This window comes from Pristiophorus japonicus, chromosome 15 (assembly GCF_044704955.1).
Source record: "Pristiophorus japonicus isolate sPriJap1 chromosome 15, sPriJap1.hap1, whole genome shotgun sequence".
Taxonomy (NCBI): domain Eukaryota; kingdom Metazoa; phylum Chordata; class Chondrichthyes; family Pristiophoridae; genus Pristiophorus; species Pristiophorus japonicus.
Genome location: NC_091991.1, coordinates 45,114,799 through 45,137,673, shown reverse-complemented (window position 1 = coordinate 45,137,673; position 22,875 = coordinate 45,114,799). Strand labels below are relative to the sequence as shown.

The 22,875-nt window shown below is 43.6% G+C and overlaps 1 protein-coding gene across 7 annotated transcripts in view; it reads right to left on the bottom strand.

Annotated features, from left to right (window-relative positions):
• The window catches only part of immp2l (inner mitochondrial membrane peptidase subunit 2), a 735,610-nt gene that overhangs the window by 674,045 nt on the left and 38,690 nt on the right, over positions 1-22,875 (bottom strand). For all 7 annotated transcript variants that reach the window (XM_070900391.1, XM_070900390.1, XM_070900392.1 and 4 more), the window contains exon 3: positions 14,608-14,711. In XM_070900391.1, the coding sequence (XP_070756492.1) occupies positions 14,608-14,711 (104 nt within the window). The remainder of the gene's footprint in view (positions 1-14,607; positions 14,712-22,875) is intronic.

The following is a 22,875-nucleotide window of genomic DNA, read 5'->3' as shown; positions in this document are numbered from 1 at the left end:
CTTGCGTAAGAGGGGTTATAAAGAGATGCACAAGGGTGAGAAATGATTACATGTATGTTTTTTGCAACTTTATTTGTGTAATAAATCTTTATTTTGTGTTCCCATATCTGTGCAGGCCCCTCTTTTCACTGTGGGATTGATGTGTGAAAGGGCTCATTGGGATGGCCATGGAGATGCAAAGATGAAGGGTGAAGTGGGCATGAACTCATTGGAAATGAGCAGCAATGAGACGGTTCTGTACTTCCCTCGCAGGGTTTGGATGGTGACACCGCCCCCTGCATGCCTCACTGCCAGCACTGAGCCCATTGCCTCCGCAAGCACAACCTCCACAATGAGTCCTCTGTGTTGTGCAGATCGAAAATCCGAGCCCATTAGCACTCAATTCTGCTCTGAAAAGGGCAAGTGACAAACTTGTGGGAAGTCCGAAAAATAATCGGCCAAAGAAATGCAGATGCACGCAACATGCCTTTTAAGGTCCACTGGCAGTCTTGAGCTGGCACTGTGCACCGACCCAAAAAACTGCCAGGGGCACCGACAACCAGCTGCAAGATGTTTTGATCTGAGTTTTCCTTCTGGGGCGGAGCTGCTACGGTGCGCCCTCTGATGACATCGTTAAGGATGTATCTGCAGGAGCGTAGCGGGAGTGGGGCGGATCCTCATACCGCAGCAAAAAGCCCCGAGGTGAATTCCGCGAATGTTGGCCAGTCCACCGCAAGTCGGCGGCCATTCCATGGCGCCCCGTGGCCATCACTTTCAGGTGGCCAGAGGCCTTATCGTGAGGCCGAAATTCGGCCCCTAAAATAGAAAATTTAATTCAATGTAAAATCATATACAGAGAGCGAAATAGGAGAGGGAAAGAAAGATGGGATTAAGAGTGATAAAAGAGACAAACAATTTTTTTGGGTTGTTATTTAATTTTTTTGAATCACCAACAATAATTCTGAAGGAATGAGACTTCACACTTGTAAAAGTTAATTTTCAGTGCCAGAATGTTTGTTTGGTAGTAATTAAGGCTCATCACGTCATTAAAAATTCACTTACACATGAATGGACAAACCCCAACTTTTTCTGCTGTGTTTGGTGGGTATCTGGTGACTAAGTACTGCAACTTCACGCCCTGTGTGTGTTTGAATGCAGAGACTCTTGGCAAGATACTGTTGAGAGCGAAGCTTGTGGAGCAGCAGGGGGAAATTGCATAACAACTTTCTAATTTCCACGTTCAACTGCGCATGTGTGGATGCCAGGTGGTGCTGTCCGATTTTCTCCTTAATAATTATGAGCACTGATAGCCTCACCGCAAAATTCTGGCCATTATATACTTGTAGAGTTATACTAATTAATTTTCCGTGATGCTGAACACAGCAAGCAATTAGAAAAGCAAATGGTATGTTGGCCTTTATTACAAGAGGATTTGAATACAAGAGTAATTGCCCTAATGCAATTATATAGGGGTCTGGTGAGACCACACCTGGAGTACCGAGTAGTTTTGGTCTCCTTATCTAAGGAAGGACATACTTGCAATAAGGGGAGTGCAACGAAAGTTCACCAGACTGATTCCTGGGATGGGGAGATTGTCCTATGAGGAGACATTGAGTAGACTAGGCCTATATTCTCTAGAGTTTAGAAGAATGAGAGGTGATCTCATTGAAACATACACAATTCTTACAGGGCTTGACAGGGTCAATGCAGGGAAGATGTTCCCCCTGGCTGGGGAGTCCAGAAACAGGGGTCACAGTCTCTGAATAAGGAGTCGGTCTTTTAGGATTGAGATGAGGAGAAACTTCTTCACTCAGAGGATGGTGAATCTTTGGAACTGTCTACCCCAAAAGGCTGTGGAGGCTGTCGTTGACCCCTACCTTGACCCTCAACCTTGCCATTTTTCGTGGCCTCGCTACTCCCATTGTATCAATTACAGATAAGGCCATCTCTGACCACTTCCTCGTATTGCTCTCCACCCACATTCCCCTTACACCCTTCCCCAACTCTACCTCCTGACTCTCTTACAACTACACTTATCAATCCCAACTGTCCAGCCTTTGGCCCTCCATTCACCATGACATTTCTGCAGCTACCGATCTGCTCAACCACACCCTCACCACCACCTTTGATGCCCTAATCCCTGTTAAAACAATTACTCTCTCTCACCCTGGCCATTCCCCCTGGTACAGCCTTCATCTTCGCTCCCTTAAATCCAAAGGATGCAGACTTGAATGGATATGGCAGACAACTGGTTTAGCCATTCACTGCCAGATCTGGCTGGACCACAAAAAGCACCATCGGGTCCTGCTCCGGTCTGCCAAAATCGCTCACTGTTCCAGAATCATTCTGGAATGTAAAGATAAAACCCCGGCTTCTATTCTCCGCTGCTAAACATCTTTTTAAACCCCTCTCCCCAGTCTCCGCTCGGCCGCTTCTGCCTTTTCCCTTCCTTACCGTGGCCACCAGGTCAAACATCCTCTAAGGAAGCCCCCTGCCCTAGGCCTGACCTCACATCTTTATCCAGTTTCTCTCCTATCTCCCCTCATGACCTTTCTGAGCTCATCCTGTCCATGAGACCCACTTTCTGCTCCCTTGACCCTATTCTCACCAAAATGCTGACCACCCAACTTCCTTTTCTGGCTCCCATGTTAGCTGACATTGTTAATGGTTCGCTCTCCTCGGGTATTGTCCCTCGCTCCCTCAAATCTGCCGTCATTACCCCTCTCCTCAAAAAAACCCTCAATCTCTCTGTCCTTGCAAACTACAGCCATCTCCAACCTCCCTTTCCTCTCCAAAGTCCTTTAATGTGTTGTCGTCTCCCAAATCCCATCTTTCTTGAAATTCCATGTTTGAATCTCTCCAATCCGGTTTCTACACCTGTCACAGTACTGAAACGGCTCTCATCAATGTCACAAATTACATCCTTTGTGACTGTGACAAAGGCAAACTATCCCTCCTCATCTTTCTTGACTTGTCTGCAGCCTTTGACACGGTTGACCACTCTATCCTTCTCCAACGCCTCTCCACCATTGTCCAGCTGGGTGGGACTACACTCGCCTGGTTCCATTCTTATCTATCTAGTCGTAGCCAGAAAATCACCCGCAACAGCTTCTCTTCCTGACCTTACATCGTTACCTCTGGTGTCCTCCAAGGATCTATCCTTGACCCCCTCCTATTTCTCATCTACTTGTTGCCCCTCTGACATCATCCGGAAACACAGCATCAGTTTCCAGATGTACGCTGATGACACCCAGTTCGACCTCACTACCACTTCTCTCGCCCCCTCCACAGTCTCTAAATTGTCAATTGCTTGTCAGAGCAGAAATTTTCTCCAACTGAATATTGAGAAGACCAAAGCCATTGTTTTCGGTCCCCACCACAAACTCCGATCCCCAGCACTTGACTCCATCCCTCTTCGCAGCATCTGTCTGAGGCTGAACCACAATGTTGTCATTTTGACCCTAAAATGAGCTTTCGACCACATATCCGCAGCATAACTAAGACCGCCTATCTCCACCTCTATAACATCACCCATCTCCGCCCTTGCCTCAGTTCATCTGCTGCTGAAGCCCTCATCCATGCCTTTGTTACCTCTAGACTTGACTATTCCAATGCACTCCTGGCTGACCTCCCATATTCTACCCTACGTAAACTGGAGGTGATCCAAAACTCGGCTGCCCGTGTCCTAACTTGCACCAAATCCCGCTGATCGACACTGGCTCCCGGTTAAACAACACCTCGATTTCAAAATTCTCATCCTTATTTTCAAATCCCTCCATGGCCTCGCCCCTCCCTATCTCTATAATCTCCTCCTCTTTATAATTTAAATGGAGAAAAACTGCAAAGTACTGCAGTACAGAGACACCTGGAGGTTCTTGTGCATGAAACACAAAAAGTTAGTACAGGTTGAGCGTCCGAAATCCGGAGTTCCAAAATTTGGAATGTTCTGGAATCCGGACACCGGGCCGATCTGTGGCGGGGTCGTCCGGAAACCAGAAAATGTTCCGAAATCCGCACTCCCCCCGCCTCAGCGGCCCGACCTCACCCTTTACCTCGGCGGCCCAACCTCGCCCTGGCTCCCCCCCCTTACCTCGGCGGCCCGACCTCGCCCCGGTCCCAGCCCCCCTCACCTCGGTGGCCCGATCTCACTCAGGCCCGACCTTGCCCTGGCCCTCGGTGGCCCGACTTCAGCCCAGCACCCCCTTCCCCTCCCCCCTTATCTCGGCGGGCTGACCTCACCCCGTTATCTTGGCTGCCCAACCCCACCTACCTCGGCCCAGGCAAAGACGTTCCAAAATCTAGAACAGCCTTGGTACCGAGGTTTCCGGATTTCGGACGCTCAACCTGTACGCAGATTCAGCAAGTAAACAGGAAGGCAAATGGAAAGTTGGCCTTTATTGCAAGGGGGATAAGAGTATAAAAGCAGAGAAGTCCTGCTACAACTGCACAGGATAGTGGTGAGACCACACCTGGAGTACTGAGTACAGTTTTGGTCTCCGTATTTAAGGAAGGATATTCTTGCATTGGAGGCTGTTCAGAGAAGGTTCACTAGGTTGATTCCAGTAATGAGAGGGTTGACTTATGAGGATAGGTTGAGTCGGTTGGGCCTATACACATTGGAGATCAGAAGAATGAGGTGTGATCTTATTGCAACTTATAAGATAATGAGGGGGTTCGACAAGGTGAATGCAGAGAGGATATTTCCACTCATAGGGGAAACTAAAACTAGGGGACATAGTCTTAGAATAAGGGGCCGCCCATTTAAAACTGAGATGAGGAGAAATTTCTTTTCTCAGCGGGTTGTAAATCTATGGAATTCTCTGCCCCAGAGCTGTGGAGGCTGGGTCATTGAATATATTTAAGGTGGAGACAGGTTTTTGAGCGATAAGGGAGTAAAGGGTTATGGGGAGCGGACAGGGAAGTGGAGCTGAGTCCATTATCAGATCAGCCATGATCTTATTGAACGGCGGAGCAGGCTCGAGGGGTCAAATGGCTTACCCCTGCTCCTATTATGTTCTTAAGAGGGAATGGTGTCAAAATTTGCAATTTACTATGTACTACTTTGAGCCAATCAAAAAAGTGTGACAACAAGATGTTGACATATTATAAGTGTTATTGCTTTATTGTGACTAAAATCATGACACAAGAAGTAAGGTTAATGTATACAGGACGTGTACACTATCGGCAAGATATCTGGTATATTAATAGATATTTTTGGGTGGAAGCGGTAGTGAAAGATCATATGAACTGCAAGAAATGCCTAGTGAAAACAGTATTATGACAGTGGGCCACCCCGACCTGTGAGAGGACACCACTGCAGGTTGGGAGTACAAGAGCTGGAACGCCGGGCTCCAGCAACATCATGGGCCACCCCGACCTGTGAGAGGACACCACCGCAAGTCGGGAGTATAAGAGCTGGAGCGAGCCACTGCAGCGTCCAGCACGAGCCGACACAAATGTGCGACAGCTTTGAGGTGGGCGACTGGGTGACGTCATCAGGACCCAGGTCGCCATTTAGAGCGTGGGCAGAAGCATCGGTGGGGCCCTGGTACAGCGAAGGAGCGGGAAGGTCATGGCAAACTTGCGGCGAGTGATCGGGGCAAAGGAGTGATGAGGGATCGTGGCTGAGATTTGGTGGGTGATCATGACGGAGAGTCTGTGGCGGAGGAGCGGCGAATGAGGGTACGGGGCCCAGGGGCACATGGGCCAGCCCACACTACGATGTGTGTGTGCACTCGGTCCGTGCAACAGAGCAGGTCTCCAGTCGTCCTGGTTAACTCTTGCCACTGAACAAAGGCCAGCTCTGTCAAGCCCGTGTGGTGGCTGATATGCAACGGTCACCACACGTTAAAAAAATCCGCGCACTGGCATCTTCCACCCTTCAATTGCAGTTCAGGACTGGAACATCGGTTCCTTCATTGAAACATCAGTGAACTTATGTGGAAGCAAGACATCCTTGCTTGAGGGACTGCCCATGATGATGATGACAGTATAAATAGTGAATGAAGATTGGGTGACAGATCATGAAAATCTAATTCTGTCTCATCTCAAATATTTCATTATAAATGTCAACATACTGCAGATATAAGACTGAATGGGAGATAATTAAAAGCTCAAATCTAGAAATACCACTAAACAGTATTTCTAACAAATACTTTAAAGTAAAATGTCCTGCTGATAAATGTAACTATAAATATAGACAATTATACCATTAACACAGATAATGTGAGTCAAATATTTTTTGAAGCCTAAAAACAGCAATTATTTACATAATCAACCAGTAGAATAAAAAATAATTACAAAAGCAAGTTTAAGTCATTGTGTCTTGTGCCTTCCAGAATTAAATTATGTTCCACTTACTGGAGATCTAGGCACATTTTATTTTTAACTGACCTAATAATAGCCTAAGTTGTTCAATCGACTTAATTTCAGTTCACAGACTCTGTACCAGACAATACCAGTCCTTAGATTTAATATCTCTTGTTTAAAACTACACAAACTTCATTCTTTGCCTGGTTTAAACCATAGAATGTAATCAGCTACACAGTGCCATCCTGTGGATTAATACAGACCTTCAGCCTTACATGATAAAAAAAAAATCACACAAATGCAAACTAACTATACAGAAACGATGCTCTCACTTGACTCCAAAAAAGGGGGAAATTAAGAAGATATTTGCACTAAAATTACAGAGTTACATAAGAACATAAGAAATAGGAACAGGAGTAGGCCATACGGCCCCTCGAGCCTGCTCCACCATTCAATAAGATCATGGCTGATCTGATCATGGACTCAGTTCCACTTCCCCGCCCGCTCCCCATAACCCCTTATCGTTTAAGAAACTGTCTATTTCTGCCTTAAATTTATTCAATGTCCCAGCTTCCACAGCTCTCTGAGGCAGCAAATTCCACAGATTTACAACCCTCTGAGAGAAGAAATTTCTCCTCATTTCTGTTTTAAATGGGTGGCCCCTTATTCTAAGATCATGTCCTCTAGTTCTAGTCTCCCCCATCAGTGGAAACATCCTCTCTGCATCCACCTTATCAAGCCCCCTCATAATCTTATACATTTCAATAAGATCACCTCTCATTCTTCTGAATTCCAATGAGTAGAGGCCCAACCTTTCCTCATAAGTCAACCCCCTCATCCCCGGAATCAACCTAGTGAACCTTCTCTGAACTGCCTCCAAAGCAAGCATATCCTTTCATAAATATGGAAACCAAAACTGCATGCAGTATTCCAGGTGTGGCCTCACCAATACCTGATATAGCTGTAGCAAGACTTCCCTGCTTTTATACTCCATCCCCTTTGCAATAAAGGCCAAGATACCATTGGCCTTCCTGATCATTTGCTGTACCTGCATACTATCCTTTTATGATTCATGCACAAATACCCCCAGGTCCTGCTGTACTGGGGCACTTTGCAATCTTTCTCCATTTAAATAATAACTTGCTCTTTGATTTTTTTTCTGCCAAAATGCATGACCTCACACTTTCCAACATTATATTCCATCTGCCAAATTTTTGCCCACTCACTTAGCCTGTCTATGTCCTTTTGCAGATTTTGTGTCGTCCTCACACGTTGCTTTTCCTCCCATCTTTGTATCGTCAGCAAACTTAGCTACGTTACACACAGTCCCTTCTTCCAAGTCGTTAATATAGACTGTAAATAGCTGGGGTCCCAGCACTGATCCCTGCGGCACCCCACTAGTTACTGGTTGCCAACCAGAGAATGAACCATTTATCCCGACTCTCTGTTCTCTGTTAGTTAGCCAATCCTCTATCCATGCGAATATATTACCCCCAACCCCGTGAACTTTTATCTTGTGCAGTAACCATTTATGTGGCAACTTGTCAAATGCCTTCTGGAAGTCCAAATACACCACATCCACTGGTTCCCCTTTATCCACCCTGTTCGTTACATCCTCAAAGAATTCCAGCAAATTTGTCAAACATGACTTCCCCTTCATAAATCCATGCTGACTCTGCCTGGCCGAATTTTGCTTTTCCAAATGTCCTGCTACTGCTTCTTTAATAATGGACTCCAACATTTTCCCAACCACAGATGTTAGGCTAACTGGTCTATAGTTTCCGGCTTTTTGTCTGCCTCCTTTTTTTTAATAGGGGCATTACATTTGCAGTTTTCCAATCTGCTGGGACATCCACAAAATCCAGGGAATTTAGGTAAATTACAACCAATGCATTCACAATCCCTGCCGCTACTTCTCTTAAGACCCTAGGATGCAAGCTATCAGGTCCAGGGGATATATCTGCCTTTAGTCCCATTATCTTACTGAGTACCACCTCCTTAGTAATTGTGATTGTGTTAAGTTCCTCCCCCACTATAGCCCCTAGACTATCCACTGTCGGAATATTGTTAGTGTCCTCTACCATAAAGACTGATAAAAAATATTTGTTCAGAGTTTCTGCCATCTCCATGTTCCCCATTACTAATTCCCCGGTCTCGTCCTCTAAGGGACCAACATTTACTTTAGCCACTCTTTTCCTTTTTATATACTGATGGAAACTCTTGCTATCTGTTTGTATATTTTATGCTAGTTTACTTTCATAGTCTATCTTCTCTCTCAATCATTTTTTTAGTCATTCTTTGCTGGCTTTTAAAAGCTTCCCAGTCTTTTGTCCTCCCACTAGTTTTGGCCACTTTGTATGCCCTTGTTTTTAATTGGATACCGTCCTTTATTTCTTTAGTTAGCCACGGATGGCTATCTTTTCTCTTACACCCTTTCCTCCTCACTGGAATATATTTTTCTTGAGAGTTGTGAAATATCTCCTTAAATGTACACCACTGTTCATCAACCGTCCTACACTTTAATCTATTTGCCCAGTCCACTTTACCTAACTCTGCCCTCATACCTTCTTAGTCTCCTTTATTTAAGCTTAGATGCTGGTTAGAGATCCAACTTTCTCACCCTCCATCTGAATTTGAAATTCAATCATGCTATGATCACTCATTCCGAGGAGATCCTTTACGAGGAGATTGTTTATTAATCCTGTCTCATTAGACAGGACCAGATCTAAGATAGCCTGCCCCCTGGTTGGTTTCGTTATATACTGCTCAAGGAACCCATCCCTTATGCACTCTATGAACTCCTCAAGGCTACCCTGACCAATTTGATTTGTCCAAACAATATGGAGGTTAAAATCACCCATAATTGTTGCTGTTCCCTTTTTACAAGCCCCTACTATTTCCTGGTTTATGCTCCGACCAACAGAGTTGCTACTGTTTGGGGGCCGATAGACTACGCCCAACAGTGACTTTTTTCCCTTATTGTTCTTTATTTCCACCCAAACTATTTCAACATCCTGATCATTTCTCACTATTGCAGTGATTCCATCCTTTATCAATAGAGCTACCCCACCTCCTTTTCCTTCCTGTCTGTCCTTCCGGATTGTCAAGTACCCCTGAATATTTAATTCCCAGTCCTGGTCACCTTGCAACCATGTCTCTATAATGGCTATCAGATCATACCCATTTGTCTCAATTTGTGCCGTCAACTCATCTATTTTGTTACAAATGCTACGTGCATTTAGACAAAGTGCCATTAAGTTTGTTTTGATTTCCCTTTTTTCCTGCTTGTTTCCTCTCTCCCTCAAACTCACTTTCTTTATTTTTGCCTTCTAATTCCAGCTTTACTCCCCTCCCGATTGAATCTATTTTCAGGTTCCCATCCCCCTGCCAAGCTAGTTTAAACCCTCCCCAACAGCACAAGCAAACCCCGCCCCCGGGAGGATATTGATCCCGGCTCTGTTGAGGTGCAACCCATCCGGCTTGTACAGGTCCCACCTCCCCCAGAAGCGGTCCCAATGCCTCAGGAAACTAAAACCCTCCCATCTTCACCATCTCTACAGCCACGTATCATCTGCTCTATCCTCCTATTTCTGTACTTACTAGCTCGTGGCACCGGGAGTAATCCGGAGATTACTACCTTTGAGGTCCTGCTTTTTAATCTCACTCCTAGCTCCTTAAACTCTGCCTGCAGGACCTCATCCCTCTTCCTACATATGTCATTGGTACCGATGTGGGCCACGACCTCTGGCTGTTCACCCTCTCCTCCCAGAATGCCCTGCAGCCATTCAGTGACATCCTTGACCCTGGCACCAGGGAGGCAACATACTATCCTGGAGTCAGGTCTGCGGCCGCAGAAACACCTGTCTGGTCCCCTAACTATTGAATCCCCTACCACTATAGCTCTTCCATTCTTCTTCCTTCCACCGTTATATATGTAAACTTGTATTTACTCTGTACAGCCACCAGAGGACTCATTCCCCGGAGTCCCAAGGGATCCCATAATCCCTTGGGAACACAGGTATTTAAAGGAGGCTTCACAGGTTGGAGAGGGACTCTGGAGACCTACAATAAAAGACTACGGTCACACTTTACTTTAAGCTCACAGTGTTCAGTCTGACTCTTATTCCATACACAACACCGCCCCCCCTGTGCAGCTGAGCCATACGTGGTGCCGTGGACTTGGCTCTGACTGCACTCCCCAGAGCCACTATTGCCGCCACCGGTAGTCAGAACAGAGTACTGGTTGGAGAGTGAGGTGGACTCAGGGGACTCCTGCACTACCTGCCTAGTCCTCCTCTTCTGTCTGGCGGTCACCCACTTCCTCTCAGCCTGCACACTCTTAAGCTGCGGGGTGACCGCCTCTAGAAACGTGGTATCCATGTTGCTCTCAGTCTCACGGATGCACCGCAGTGACCCCAGCTGTCGCTCAAGCTCCAAAACATGGAGTTCGAGTTGGTGCAGCTGGAGACAACTCTTGCACACGTGGTCGTCCTGGCTGCGCGAAGCATCCGGGACTTCCCACATGCCACAGGATGTGCAATCCACGGGACTGAGCTACCCTGCCATCCTTCTAGTTACACTCGCAACTATCAAGTAGAACTAAATTCTAAACCTTAGCACAACACATGCAGCCACTACTCAGCAAACATACGATTTAATTATCTAGCTCTCCTTAGATAATAAAGATCACATAAATTTACTTGCAGTTCCTACTTACAGCAATGCCAAAGGTTTCCTACTGAAAAGAAAAAGAAAAATACTCACCAATCCACCAGCCAATCATTTACCTTTGGCTGTGACGTTACACTTCGATTTCAAGTTTTTTTTAAAACTTTTTGTCCCTGCACCAGATGGCTCCTCCGAATCTCGGGGCCCCTTTATCTGGGCCTGGAACTCCCGCTCCCGCTGCAGTGGTTCCTCCGACTTTCGGGCCCCTTTATCTGGGCCTGGAACTCCCGCTCCCGTGGCTCCTCCCGATTCTCGGGCCCTTTTATTTGGGCCTAGAACTCCCGCTTCCATGGCTCCTCCCGACTCTTGGGCCCCTTATCTGGGCTTGGAACTCCCACTCCTGCTCCTGTTGCTCGGTAGATATATAGAACTAAATAATCATTGCAAAGTTGAAGTGGAACACACCCAAATTCTTAAAACAAAATTACCTTTAGTCCAAAGTGGAAAAGGAAACGGTCACCTTTTCCAAATTGGGTTTGTGTGAGATTTATTTCTTATCACAAGGCCCCATTCTGTGTATGAGGAAACACAACTACAGGTCAAATGGAAAACTGTCTTCAGAAACCAATTAATAGTTTTTCACAGAGACACAGATCCACAAAAAAGATCTCCCAGCATGTTGCAGATGAATTAATTTAATGTAAGTGTTCCAATATTTGTACTTTAGCAAAACAAAGAACAGAAATGGGAGATAAAATTCAATTTTGCTGTAGATAATAAAAATGAATACTGCAGTTATGCGCTTAGGAGTCACCATTTGAACACAACTATTGCCGTCAATCACTGATCCCTTTTGGCTTTTTCTCAGGTATTTATGTTTTCTGAGCTGACTTATTTTTTTCACTGTGAAAGTAGAAATATTTTTGCTTACTTTTAAACCATTTAGCACTGCATCATCTAGCAACATTTGCATTCTAAGACACAGTGTGGGTCACTTATATCACTGGTAAAATCCAGATTTTCTTTTACAGCTTTTTACAAGCCAAAATCAAAATGGTGAACCTGATGCAAATGCCGTCAATGGCAGCCCCTTACTTTTGAAGACAACCCGTCCCTGAGTATGCCGCATCATTTACACCACACGGTTACCTGCAAAGTAACTGGGTGTTAATTGAGCTAGACATCTGCCTCCGCCCACTTGCATTTATATAGCACCTCTTATGCCAAAACATCTCAAAGCTCTACACAAAATTATTTTTTTTTGAGATGCAGTCAGTTGGGTAAACAATGAGATGGATCAATAAACTTTTTTGGTGCAATTGGTTAAGATCGGAATGTTGGCCAGAACACTCAAAGAATTTCCTATTCTTCAAATCGGCTTGTAAACATCACCTGAACCACCAAAACATCTCACCTGAAAGACAGCAGCTCTAACAACACAATTTTCCCTCAGTACCTCACTAGAAATCAGCCCAGGTTATGCACACAAGCCCTGAACTGGGGCCCAAACACACATTTTGCATGCGAGCAAAAGGTTTTCCAACCGAGGCAAATGGACACTCACTAGATGGTTTAGACACAGAAATGTCAGCACAACTATTTTTTAGTAGTTTGCAATATGAGCCTGGTCAGCCATCAAGAACAGAACAACTTCAATATATTTTGTAACTACAAATCTTGTGTCATTAAAAAAAGATGCACCTAGGAAGAAGCTTATTTCATGGGCAGTAAAATATAATCAATGGTAGAAATTACACAGGGCAGAACTCAAGTAAAGCAAACGAGAAAGAAAGAGTTTACGTGTTTTCAATTCTACTTTTCTGATGACAAATTGGCTTCTGACTAATTGCTAAAGTCTAGTCACAAACACGTTGGTTGCTCAGCAAATAAATGTTTCCCAGATTTTGACTCTGTATCTCAATTAAGTGTACAGCACAGAAAGCAACAGATCAGGTCAATTCTTTGTGACAAGAACATTAAACTCAGTCAGTGAAGTACTGCCTAATTAAATAGAAGGGAGAAGTTTTATTTGAATTAACATACTGGCATGTTTAATTTTTGTATCAACCAAAACATATAAATCAACTTCAGTCCTTAACACCACGAGCAATATCTCCACACGTCAGCCCTCCCTTGAACACTAGTGCACAATGGTTCATCTCATTTATTCATTGACTGATTCAGGATCACTTAAATGGCTGTGCCATCAGGAACTTAACATCCATATTCTAAGATGCTGACGGCACCACCTTTACTGCTTACACTGCATGGTTGGTAATATAAAGGTTAGGGACACAAAGTGCAATTTCTGCACAATTTCCACAAATATAGGTCAGTTTTAAGTTACAATTTGCATTTATACAATGCCCTTAACATAGGAAAACAGCCCGATGTGCTTGATCGAAACGTAACCCAGCAGTAAGAATTTGTGGGGTAGAAATTGCCCTTCACCGGAAACAGGTCCTGGACACCGCTCCACTGCTGAAGAAGGTCAATTTCTAAAATGGCGGCCCCTCCACGGAGCGTCGTCGGCCATTCTGCATCACCCCGTGGCCATCGCTTTCTGGCGGTCAGAGGCCTTATCGAAAGGGGCAATTTCGGTTCTATATGTTTTCAGGTAATAAGGCGAAGGGAGTAAACTGAGGGAAAATTGACAAGGAAGGGAAAAAAAAGTCTTCTTTTCCCATCCAACAGAAGAAGACATTCTTAAGTAGCTCAATTTAATCACACTGCACAATACAATTCATGTTTAAGTGTCAATCCACAAGCAAATTACACAAGCACTACATTGAAGTTTAAAGCTATAAGCAAAGCCCATATTTGTCCAGAGCCAAGGGTATAAGCACAGTACAAACTTGGCCCTTCACAGCCCAATATATTTAGCAAAAACTCTCATTATGACACAATATGACAATATTTGGTTTGACTGCATTATCGTAATTTTTTTTAAATGAACAATCTAATTTGGTAGTCACTTTCTAGTTAGATAGTTGCGGATTATCTGACACCCAAGCCCACAAAAAAACGATTGTTTGTTATTTTTTAATCTTATATCAACATAATTAGGACAGGAAACACTGACAGTATCTACTTCATCCAGTTACAATGTGTTCTGCAAGCGAATCAAATGATGTAGTTCCTAGAGGTAATGGCGAAGTTTGCATCATGTTCTATCCCACCCTCTGAGGTGAGACACCACAAAAGGAGAAGGTGAAAGACAGGTGGATTTAAAAATAAAAATAATTCCATGCACTTTCTTTCTGCTTTATAACTGTTCCATTCATGAAATGCCACATGGCCAAGAAAATCTACTGAGTGCACAAAAACAAAATCTATTAGTGCACAGCTAAACATGGATTTATGTGCTGCTTTGTGCAATCTATTATTTTCACAATTGGGTGACATTTTATAATGAATCACAAGAATCAGACCCAGTGCAGTAAACAAAAATTAACTAACCACAAAAAAAATCAAAATGGTTCTTTAAAAGAATTAATTAAAAACTTCAATGTCAATTGCAAGATTGTACTCCAAGGAGAGCTTTATAACAAACACTGCAGACCAATAATGCAATTAATGCACATTTTCAAAATTGTCAAGTGGTTAAGAAAAACATACAACTCACTGAAACCAAATAGATGTGTTACTTACACCAGAGATACAATGTCTCCACGCTGCACTTCATAATTCCTAACGCTCCATCGGTTTAAAAGCACTACATCACACGAGGTTCCTCCTGGAGGGTTTAATGATGGCTGAGAAATCAGAAGATAGAAGTGTCAAAAACTGGAAGTGTAACTTCTGTACATATTACACAATAAATAATAAATGTAAAACAATCACAAAGTAGGAAATACATTCACTTTAATCATTAAGGGAACCCGGAAGAAAAAACTTGGCATTCTTGAAGATGCAAAGATTTACTGAGCTGCGAGGATAAGGATAAATATATAATTAATCATTTCTCATGTCTTACACTGATCTATTAAGTCGAGTCAAGGCAGGGCACCTCAGTTCCATGGAATGCACATCTTGTGCCATGTGGGAACCCCAGAACGCTTCGTGTTTTGGAGCTTGAGCAGAAGCTGCCATTACTGAGGTCCATTCGTGAGGCTTTGAACTATGTGGATAGCGCGTTTCAGGATGTGGTCACCCCACAGTGTAAGGATGTGCAGGCAAAGAGCAAATGAGCGACCACCAAATAGACAAGGACGACCAGGCAGGTAGTGCAGGAGTCCCCCGAGTGCTTCTCGCTCTCCAACCAGTATTCAGTAACATCATCCGAAAATACATCAGGTTCCACATGTACCCTGACGACACCCAGCTCTACCCCTCTCGACCCCTCCACTCTACAATTTGTCACACTGCTTGCTTGACATCCAGTACTGGATGAGCAGAAATGTCCTCCAATTAAATATTGGGAAGACCGAAGCAAGGGTTTTCAGTCCTCGCCACAAATTCTGGTCCACAGCTACCGACTCCTTCCCTTTCCCTGCAATTTTCTGAGGCTGAACCACACCGTTCGCAACTATGGTGTCGTATTGGTCCTCGAGATGTGCTTCTGAATGCATATCTGCTCCACCTCGATCATCCAACTACACCCCTGCTTCAACTCATCTGCTGCTGAAATCCTCATCCATGCCTTTGTTACCGCTAGACTTGACTATTCCAATGTTCTCCTGGCCAGCTTCCCATCTTCCACATTCCATAAACCTGAGCTCATCCAAAACCCGGCTGCCTGTATCCTAACTCACACCAAGTCCCGTTCATCCATCACCCCTGTGCTCGCTGGCCTACACTGGCTCTCAGTCCGGCAACGCCTCAATTTTAAAAGTCTCATCCTTATTCTCAAATGGCCTCGCCCCTCCATATATACTCCTATAAACTCCTCCAGCCCTATAACCCTCAGAGATCTCTGCGCTCCTTCAATTCTGGCCTTATGCGCATAACCAATTTTAATCGCTCCACTATTAATGGTCGTGCCTTTAGCTGCCTAAGCCCCAAGCTCTGCATTGCCCTCCGTAAACCTCTTCACCTTTAAGATGATCCTTAAAACCTACCTCTTTGATTAAACTTTTGGCCAATGTTAACAGTCAACCTCCTTCTTTCTCTGGTTCACAGCAAGGTTTGAAAATGCACAAGATTATTAGAAATTAGGAATACCTAACAACATATGGTTATGCGAATGAAACTGTGATGCGAATAATACTGTGTAAGTTTGGTTTTCCTAGGAAAACTTGCATTAGGATTTGAGACAGTGTTTTTAATGAGTTAGAGGATACATAACATTCCACATGGGGGCCCACAGCATGATCTGGCCTTGTCAGGCTGGGCTGTCTGTCATCTGTAATTTTAGTAATAATGCAAAAAACATATGTTGGGCTTTCATTGGCCAAATTACAGTGATACCTTTTGGTGGGAAGAACGAGCAGAGGCAATATAAACTAATGGGTACAATTCTAAAGTGGGTACATGAACAGAGAAACCTGGGGGTATATGTGCACAAATCATTGAAGGTGGCAGGGCAGATTAAAAAAGCATACGGGATCCTGGGCTACATAAATAGAGGCATATTATAGGGCCGGATTTTTGAGAAGTTTGCGACCGGGTTTTCGCCACGATTTGGCCCTCCGTGGCAGAAACCTGGTCACAAAGCCCAGGCGGGATCCTCGGCTCGTTTGCGGCAGCGATGGGACTTTCCGCCGGGGAGAGGAGCACCGGCATGCAATGCCGTAGATTGCATTAATGTCGGACTTTTGGCTCTCTCCCGGCCCATACGCCACGCCCAGAATAGCATCAGATCAAACCTGTCGGCGCAGCCCTGCCAGCAGCAGTATGTATGAAAAACTGCAAAAAAAGTAAGTTCAAGTTTTTAATGTTTTTTTTCAGGAATTCGATAGATAAGTGTCTGTAAATGTCTTTTGAATGTTTTTTTGAATTTTTTTCTCCCCCTCCCAAGACCTCTCTCGCAGCGCTTCCGGCCCCGGACTAAATTTGGCAAAACTCATGTTTTTGCGCCGCGAATCCTCGTGCAACTCGCCCGAAAGCTTAGCCTAAAAACAATAGTGCAGAGAAAATGGTAAGTTTCACGTATCGCTACCATTTTTGCCAAAAAAACCCAAAAGCTGATAATCCGGCCCAAAGAGTACAAAAGCAAGGAAGGTTATGATGAACCTTTATAAAACACTGGTTTGGCCTCAACTGGAGTACTGTGTCCAATTCTGGACACCACAGAAGTGGCAAAGAAGTGAATAGGTTTCTAGGTGAATAGAAGTGAATGTGTCCAGGATGTTTTCTCGATCATTATGTTTTTAGTCCAAGGAAAGAGGCAATGCTGGATCAAGGTCTAGGAAATGAAGGGGGACCAAGTACCTAATATGCAAGGGCAGTGAAACATTTAGGAAACAATGACCATAATTAGTTTTGATATAAAAGTTGAAAAGGAGGTAACAGTGAAAGGTAAAGGTATTTGACTAGAAAGACAATTTCAATGAGATAAAAAGAGAAGTAGTCCAGACCATTTGGAAAATAATAATTAGTAGATAAACCAGCAGCCAAATAATTAGAAATGTTTAACAGGCTGATTTAGGGTACAAGCTGGACATATTCCCACAGGCAAAAAAGGTGCAGCAATAGCTAAAGATCCTTGGATGTGCAGAGAAAGTGAAATTAAATTATGACCTAAAAAAAGTCATTGACAAATCTAGAGCTAAAAACACAAAAGATAATTAAATATAAAAAAAGAGGGGAAGCAACAAAAAAATAACAGAGGGTATGAAGAAAGACAAAGGAAAATACTAAATTATTTAATAAATGCATAAAAAGTAAAATAATAAAGATACAGCCAATAGGAGATGAAAAGCTCTTCTCATGGAGAATGAAGAAATAGTGAAAGTATTAAATGACTGCTTTGCTTCAGCTTTCATTGAAGAGCAGAAAAGAGGGTACAAAGAGGTAGAGCTATTGGTGGACAAGAAAGCAGTATTTAGCTAAGATTTACAAAACTTATTTAAAGAAAACATTGGCACAGAAATTTGTGAAGGCTGGAAACCTGCCGGTGCTACCATGGGCCAAAATTAACGGACGTCCGAAATAAGACCACAGTATTGTGATGCTGCCAGCTAATTTAAATTAGCGCAGCACAAAACCTACCGTGCAAGACTAGTTTTCCGGCAATACTCTCAGCAGGCGGCCCGATGTAGTATGGCCGTAGCATCCTTGGAGCAAGTGCAGCGTTGTCTTAAAGCAAGGCTGTTATTTTAGAAAGCAGCACCAGTTCCTTAAAGGGGAACTGCCTTCTAAAATGAAAAAAATCATTTAAAAATAAGCAGTCATTAGCCGTTAGAGCTCAACTGGAAAAAGAATTAAAATAATTCCCAAATAGCAGTCTGCAGCTCTTAAAGCTGAACGACCTTCCAGATCTAACAAAATGGTAAAAAAGCTTCAGCACGAACACAAATGGCTCAACAAGCCAGGGAAGGAGCACCCTGGGTCTCACACGCAGCACTGCAGCTTTGTGCAGAGGATCAATATTGCAAGAGAGGTCCTCTACCCACACGGGCCAGGAAACACTCCAGAAAGAACAAGGTGGGACCAGATCACCGAGGCAGTCACCGCAAGCAGTGTCGCCTCCACGACCTAGCTCCAGTGCCCAGAGTAGGTTCATAACCTCAAACCAGTGGTCAAGGTCAGGGAATGCATCTTCAAAAGCCGTCTCTTACCAACTGCGGCACTAGCCTCACACCTGCTTATTGGGGGTGGTGGTGTGGGGTGGTGCAATCACTCACCTACCAACAATCTGTACCAAACACAAAGCACACCTCCCTTCCTAGCTTCACCTCACCCCCTTGGAGGAGGTGGTGCTGGCCATTCTTGGCCAAGGCATGGCCAAGCAATTGGTCAACGGCCGGGCTGAAACGATACAAGATCCTCATATGTCATCTTCCTTCTCACATCCCACATCTTCTTCATCCCACAATATCTTTTGATTTACAAGGTGCACCTGGCATAATAAGCATGCCGTTCTTGCTTTCCTGCCCTCCCCTAACTGCAAATCTACCCTTGTGCCTTCCTCATTTCACACACCCAAGAAATCCAGCCTGCCCAGCCGGTGGGTCAACAAGAGGGAGAGGAAAGTGGAGAAGAAGAAATACCATCACTCGATTTGACACTCCCAGCCACTAGCTCCTCAAGGTTGTCCTGCAAGACCATCTGCAGTGTCCCCCACTGAAAGTCAGCAGCCTTCCAATGCCATGTTGCAGCCACTGGGGTAGCACTGCATGACATCAGCAGGACAGGCAAAGGCAATCACAGGACAATCACGAAGGGAATGCATAAGGGTAATTAGTTTATTTCTTGATGTCATATTAGATGGATAGATGGATACCCTCTCAGGGGCAATTGGGGATGGGCAACAAATGCTAACCTTGCAAGTGACCCCCACATCCCAGGAACGAATGAAAACAAATGTTGGATTGGAAAGTATGCTTTGTGGTGGCATTTATTTTAGCATTGGGGCCAAGAGGACACTGTGATGGTCAGTAACAAAGGGAAGGTAAGGTATGGGACAAATGTTAAAATCTGTATTGGGGTTGTGATCACTGGTACCGCATGTGGATGATTCCATCTCGCATATCCGGGACAGAAAGTGGCTGTCTGGATTGCATCCTTCCTTCTGCTTCTTCCTCTTCCCCTTCCCTCTGCAAGTGGATGCTGTAAATCTTAAATAAAAGCATAAAATGCTGGAAATACTCCGCAGGTTAGGAGCATCTCAACCTGAGACATGAATTGTTTCTCTCTTCACGGATGTTGCCTGACCTGCTGAGTATTTCCAGCATTTTCAGTCTTCTCAAAGGCCTTCCTTTACCATGTGAAGCCTTGCAAGCATTCAGCAGCACTTGCTGCATAATTTTAAAACTTTCAACATCTATTGCACAAAGTTCCTACTTCAATAAAATATTTTTTAAAAACAGTCCAAAAGCTTAAAAACAAAATTACTTAAAGATGTGTGTGGCCCTTTAAGAAGCATTCATAATTTCTCTGCAGGTCTGCTTCACACAGGCTTTTTTGAGTGTACTTAGGACCCGGCATTAAAAATAGCAAAAAGGGCGAAGTTTGCAGACATGGCACACATCACGCTCTTCTCATTTACATTTCAGGAGCCAGTGCTTCAACGGCAACGCGATGGCCCTTACTAAAATGGCGGTCGCCATGTCCCATGCCAGAGGACCAGTGGGGATGTGGTGGATTTAGATTTTCAGAAGGCATTTGATAAAGTGCCACATAAGAGGTTATTGAACAAAATTAGGGCTCATGAGGTTGGGGGTAATATACTAGCATGGATTGAGGATTGGTTAACAGACAAAAAACAGGGAGCAGGAATAAACTGGTCATTTTCGGGTTGGCAGACTGTAACTAGTGAGGTACCGCAAGGATCAGTGCTTGGGCCTCCGCTATGCACAATCTATATCAATGATTTGGATGAGGAGACCAAATGTAACATATCCAAGTTTGATGATGATACAAAGCTAGGTGGGGATGTAAGTTGTGAGGAGGATGCAAAGAGACTTCAAGGCAATATAGACCGGCTAAGTGAGTGGGCAAGAATATGGCAAATGGAATATAATGTAGAGAATTGTTAAGTAATCCAATTTGGTAGGAAATATAGGAAAAAAAATAGTATTTTTTAAACGGTGAGAGATTGGGAAATGTTGGTGTTCAGAGGGACCTGGGTGTCCTTGTACACGAACTACTAAAAGTTAACATGCAAGTACAGCAAGCAATTAAGCAAATGGTATGTTGGCCTTTATTACAAGAGGATTTGAATATAATGGTAAAGATGTCTTACTGCAATTATATAGGGCCCTGGTAAGACCACACCTGGAGTATGGTGTACAGCTTTGATCTCCTTACCTAAGGAAGGATATACTTGCCATAGAGGGAGTGCAACAAATGCTCACCAGACTGATGCCTGGGATGGGGGATTACCCTATGAGGTGTGATTGACTAGGTCTATATTCTCTACAGTTTAGAGGAATGAGAGGTGATCTCATTGAAACATTCAAAATTCTTACAGAGCTTGACAGTGTAGGTGCAGGGAGCATGTTTCCCCTGGCTGGGAAGTCACAGAATAAGGGGTCGGCCATTTAGGACTGAGATGAGGACAAACTTCTTGACTCTGAGGGTGGTGAATCTTCAGTCGTTGAGTATATTCAAGGCAAAGATCAATAGATTTTTGAATATTAAGGGAATAAAGGGATATGGGGATAGTGCAGGAAAGTGGAGTTGAGGTAGATCAGCCATGACCTCATTGAATAGTGGAGCAGGTTTGAGGGGCCAAATGGCCTACTCCTGCTGCTAATTCTTATGTTCTTATGAAAAATGGGAGATCAGCATGAAGTGTTGGTAATAAGCAAGAGTGTAGGTGCAACCACAATGAAATGCTCTGCTAACTGCAAAGCTGTTTCCACTTCCTCCATGAAGGCAGCTGCTAGGGTGTTAAAGCTGCAGGGAAGGTAAAAGATTAATGAATGACAAACAGCCACAATTCAGTGCAGAAACAGCAAGGCAGGAAGAATAAACCTTGTATCTTGTTAGGTGGTAGTTTTAATAGCCACCTGAGTGCGAAATTGAATACTAACGTGTGTAAAAAAATTAAAGACACATCTCGGCAGATTTAATTAGAAATCAAACTGCAGGATCACATCAGGTCTGGTTGAGAAAACATCAACAATTCTTCTGCCCATGTGATCGTATGCGAGCTATACATGAAGGAATTCCTGCTGTTTGAGCTGTTCCTCTCATTAATATCTCATTCTTTTAAGATGTAGAATACATCAATGTCATCTGCTGGCATTACAAATTGTTTTCTGGTAAATCACTTTAGTATTCATTTGCTTTTCAAAATGCACAGAAATATACATCTTTCAAAATTCAACTACGAAAGCAGGTGATCAGTAGAGAGATAAAACACAATCCTATAATTGCATCTTCAAATCAAAGCGATGATTAGGGATATAAAAAATTATTTATTGATGCCAGCTAACAACACAAACTACTGAATAATGTTTGAGTTATTTAATTACAATTGAACTCCAAGAAATCATAATCCAGAAAGTTATTTGAAATTACTGCAGCTGGCCTGTGATACTTAAAAAGAAACTGTAAGTTTCCACAAATATATACATATTAATGTAGTTTATGGGTTTAAAGTTTCCGCAGATTTATAAACATTCAAAAAAGGGGCAGGAGGTGGAGAGCAATCTCTTCTTCTGATGGCCAAGACTGGGTGTGACTGGGCCAGTCACTGGGTCTTCCTTACTTGAGGAACAAAGTTCATATGCAACTAGTCTCCATTGCATTTATTTGGTGTAAATAGAATTCTGCATGAACTCAAGAGTTTCAGCACCCTTAGTTTATAAAATGGACTGTGGCTACTTGAACATACAATTGCTTGGTGTGATCGTTTGGGACCTAAAACTGTCCAATCCTTAGTATAATCCAACTGACTACAATACCTATTGACAAATATCTGAATTGTATACCAGCATTCTTACTTATGACTTTTGACAATTCTATATCTTAGGAATGCATATTATCTCAGAACATTCATCATGAACATATTTTGTTCAAATTCATGTTGCTATAAAATGGACCAAATGTTGTAATCTCAAATACTTCACCATCATATATCCTCACATAAAATATCTTTACTGGGCAGCTTTGTGCAAGAGCCAACACACATTATTTTCAAAGCTGTCAAGATTATGCAGTACACAAAGGATTAATCACTGTAACTGCTTTCAGGCCATTTTTCTCACAAACAACCAATGCTGGTACCCCAGGCGGAATGTAGGTTAGTGATATCTGACCTGTCATTTGATGCTAGATAATAGAATGCCCTACCGCTGGGGATAACAT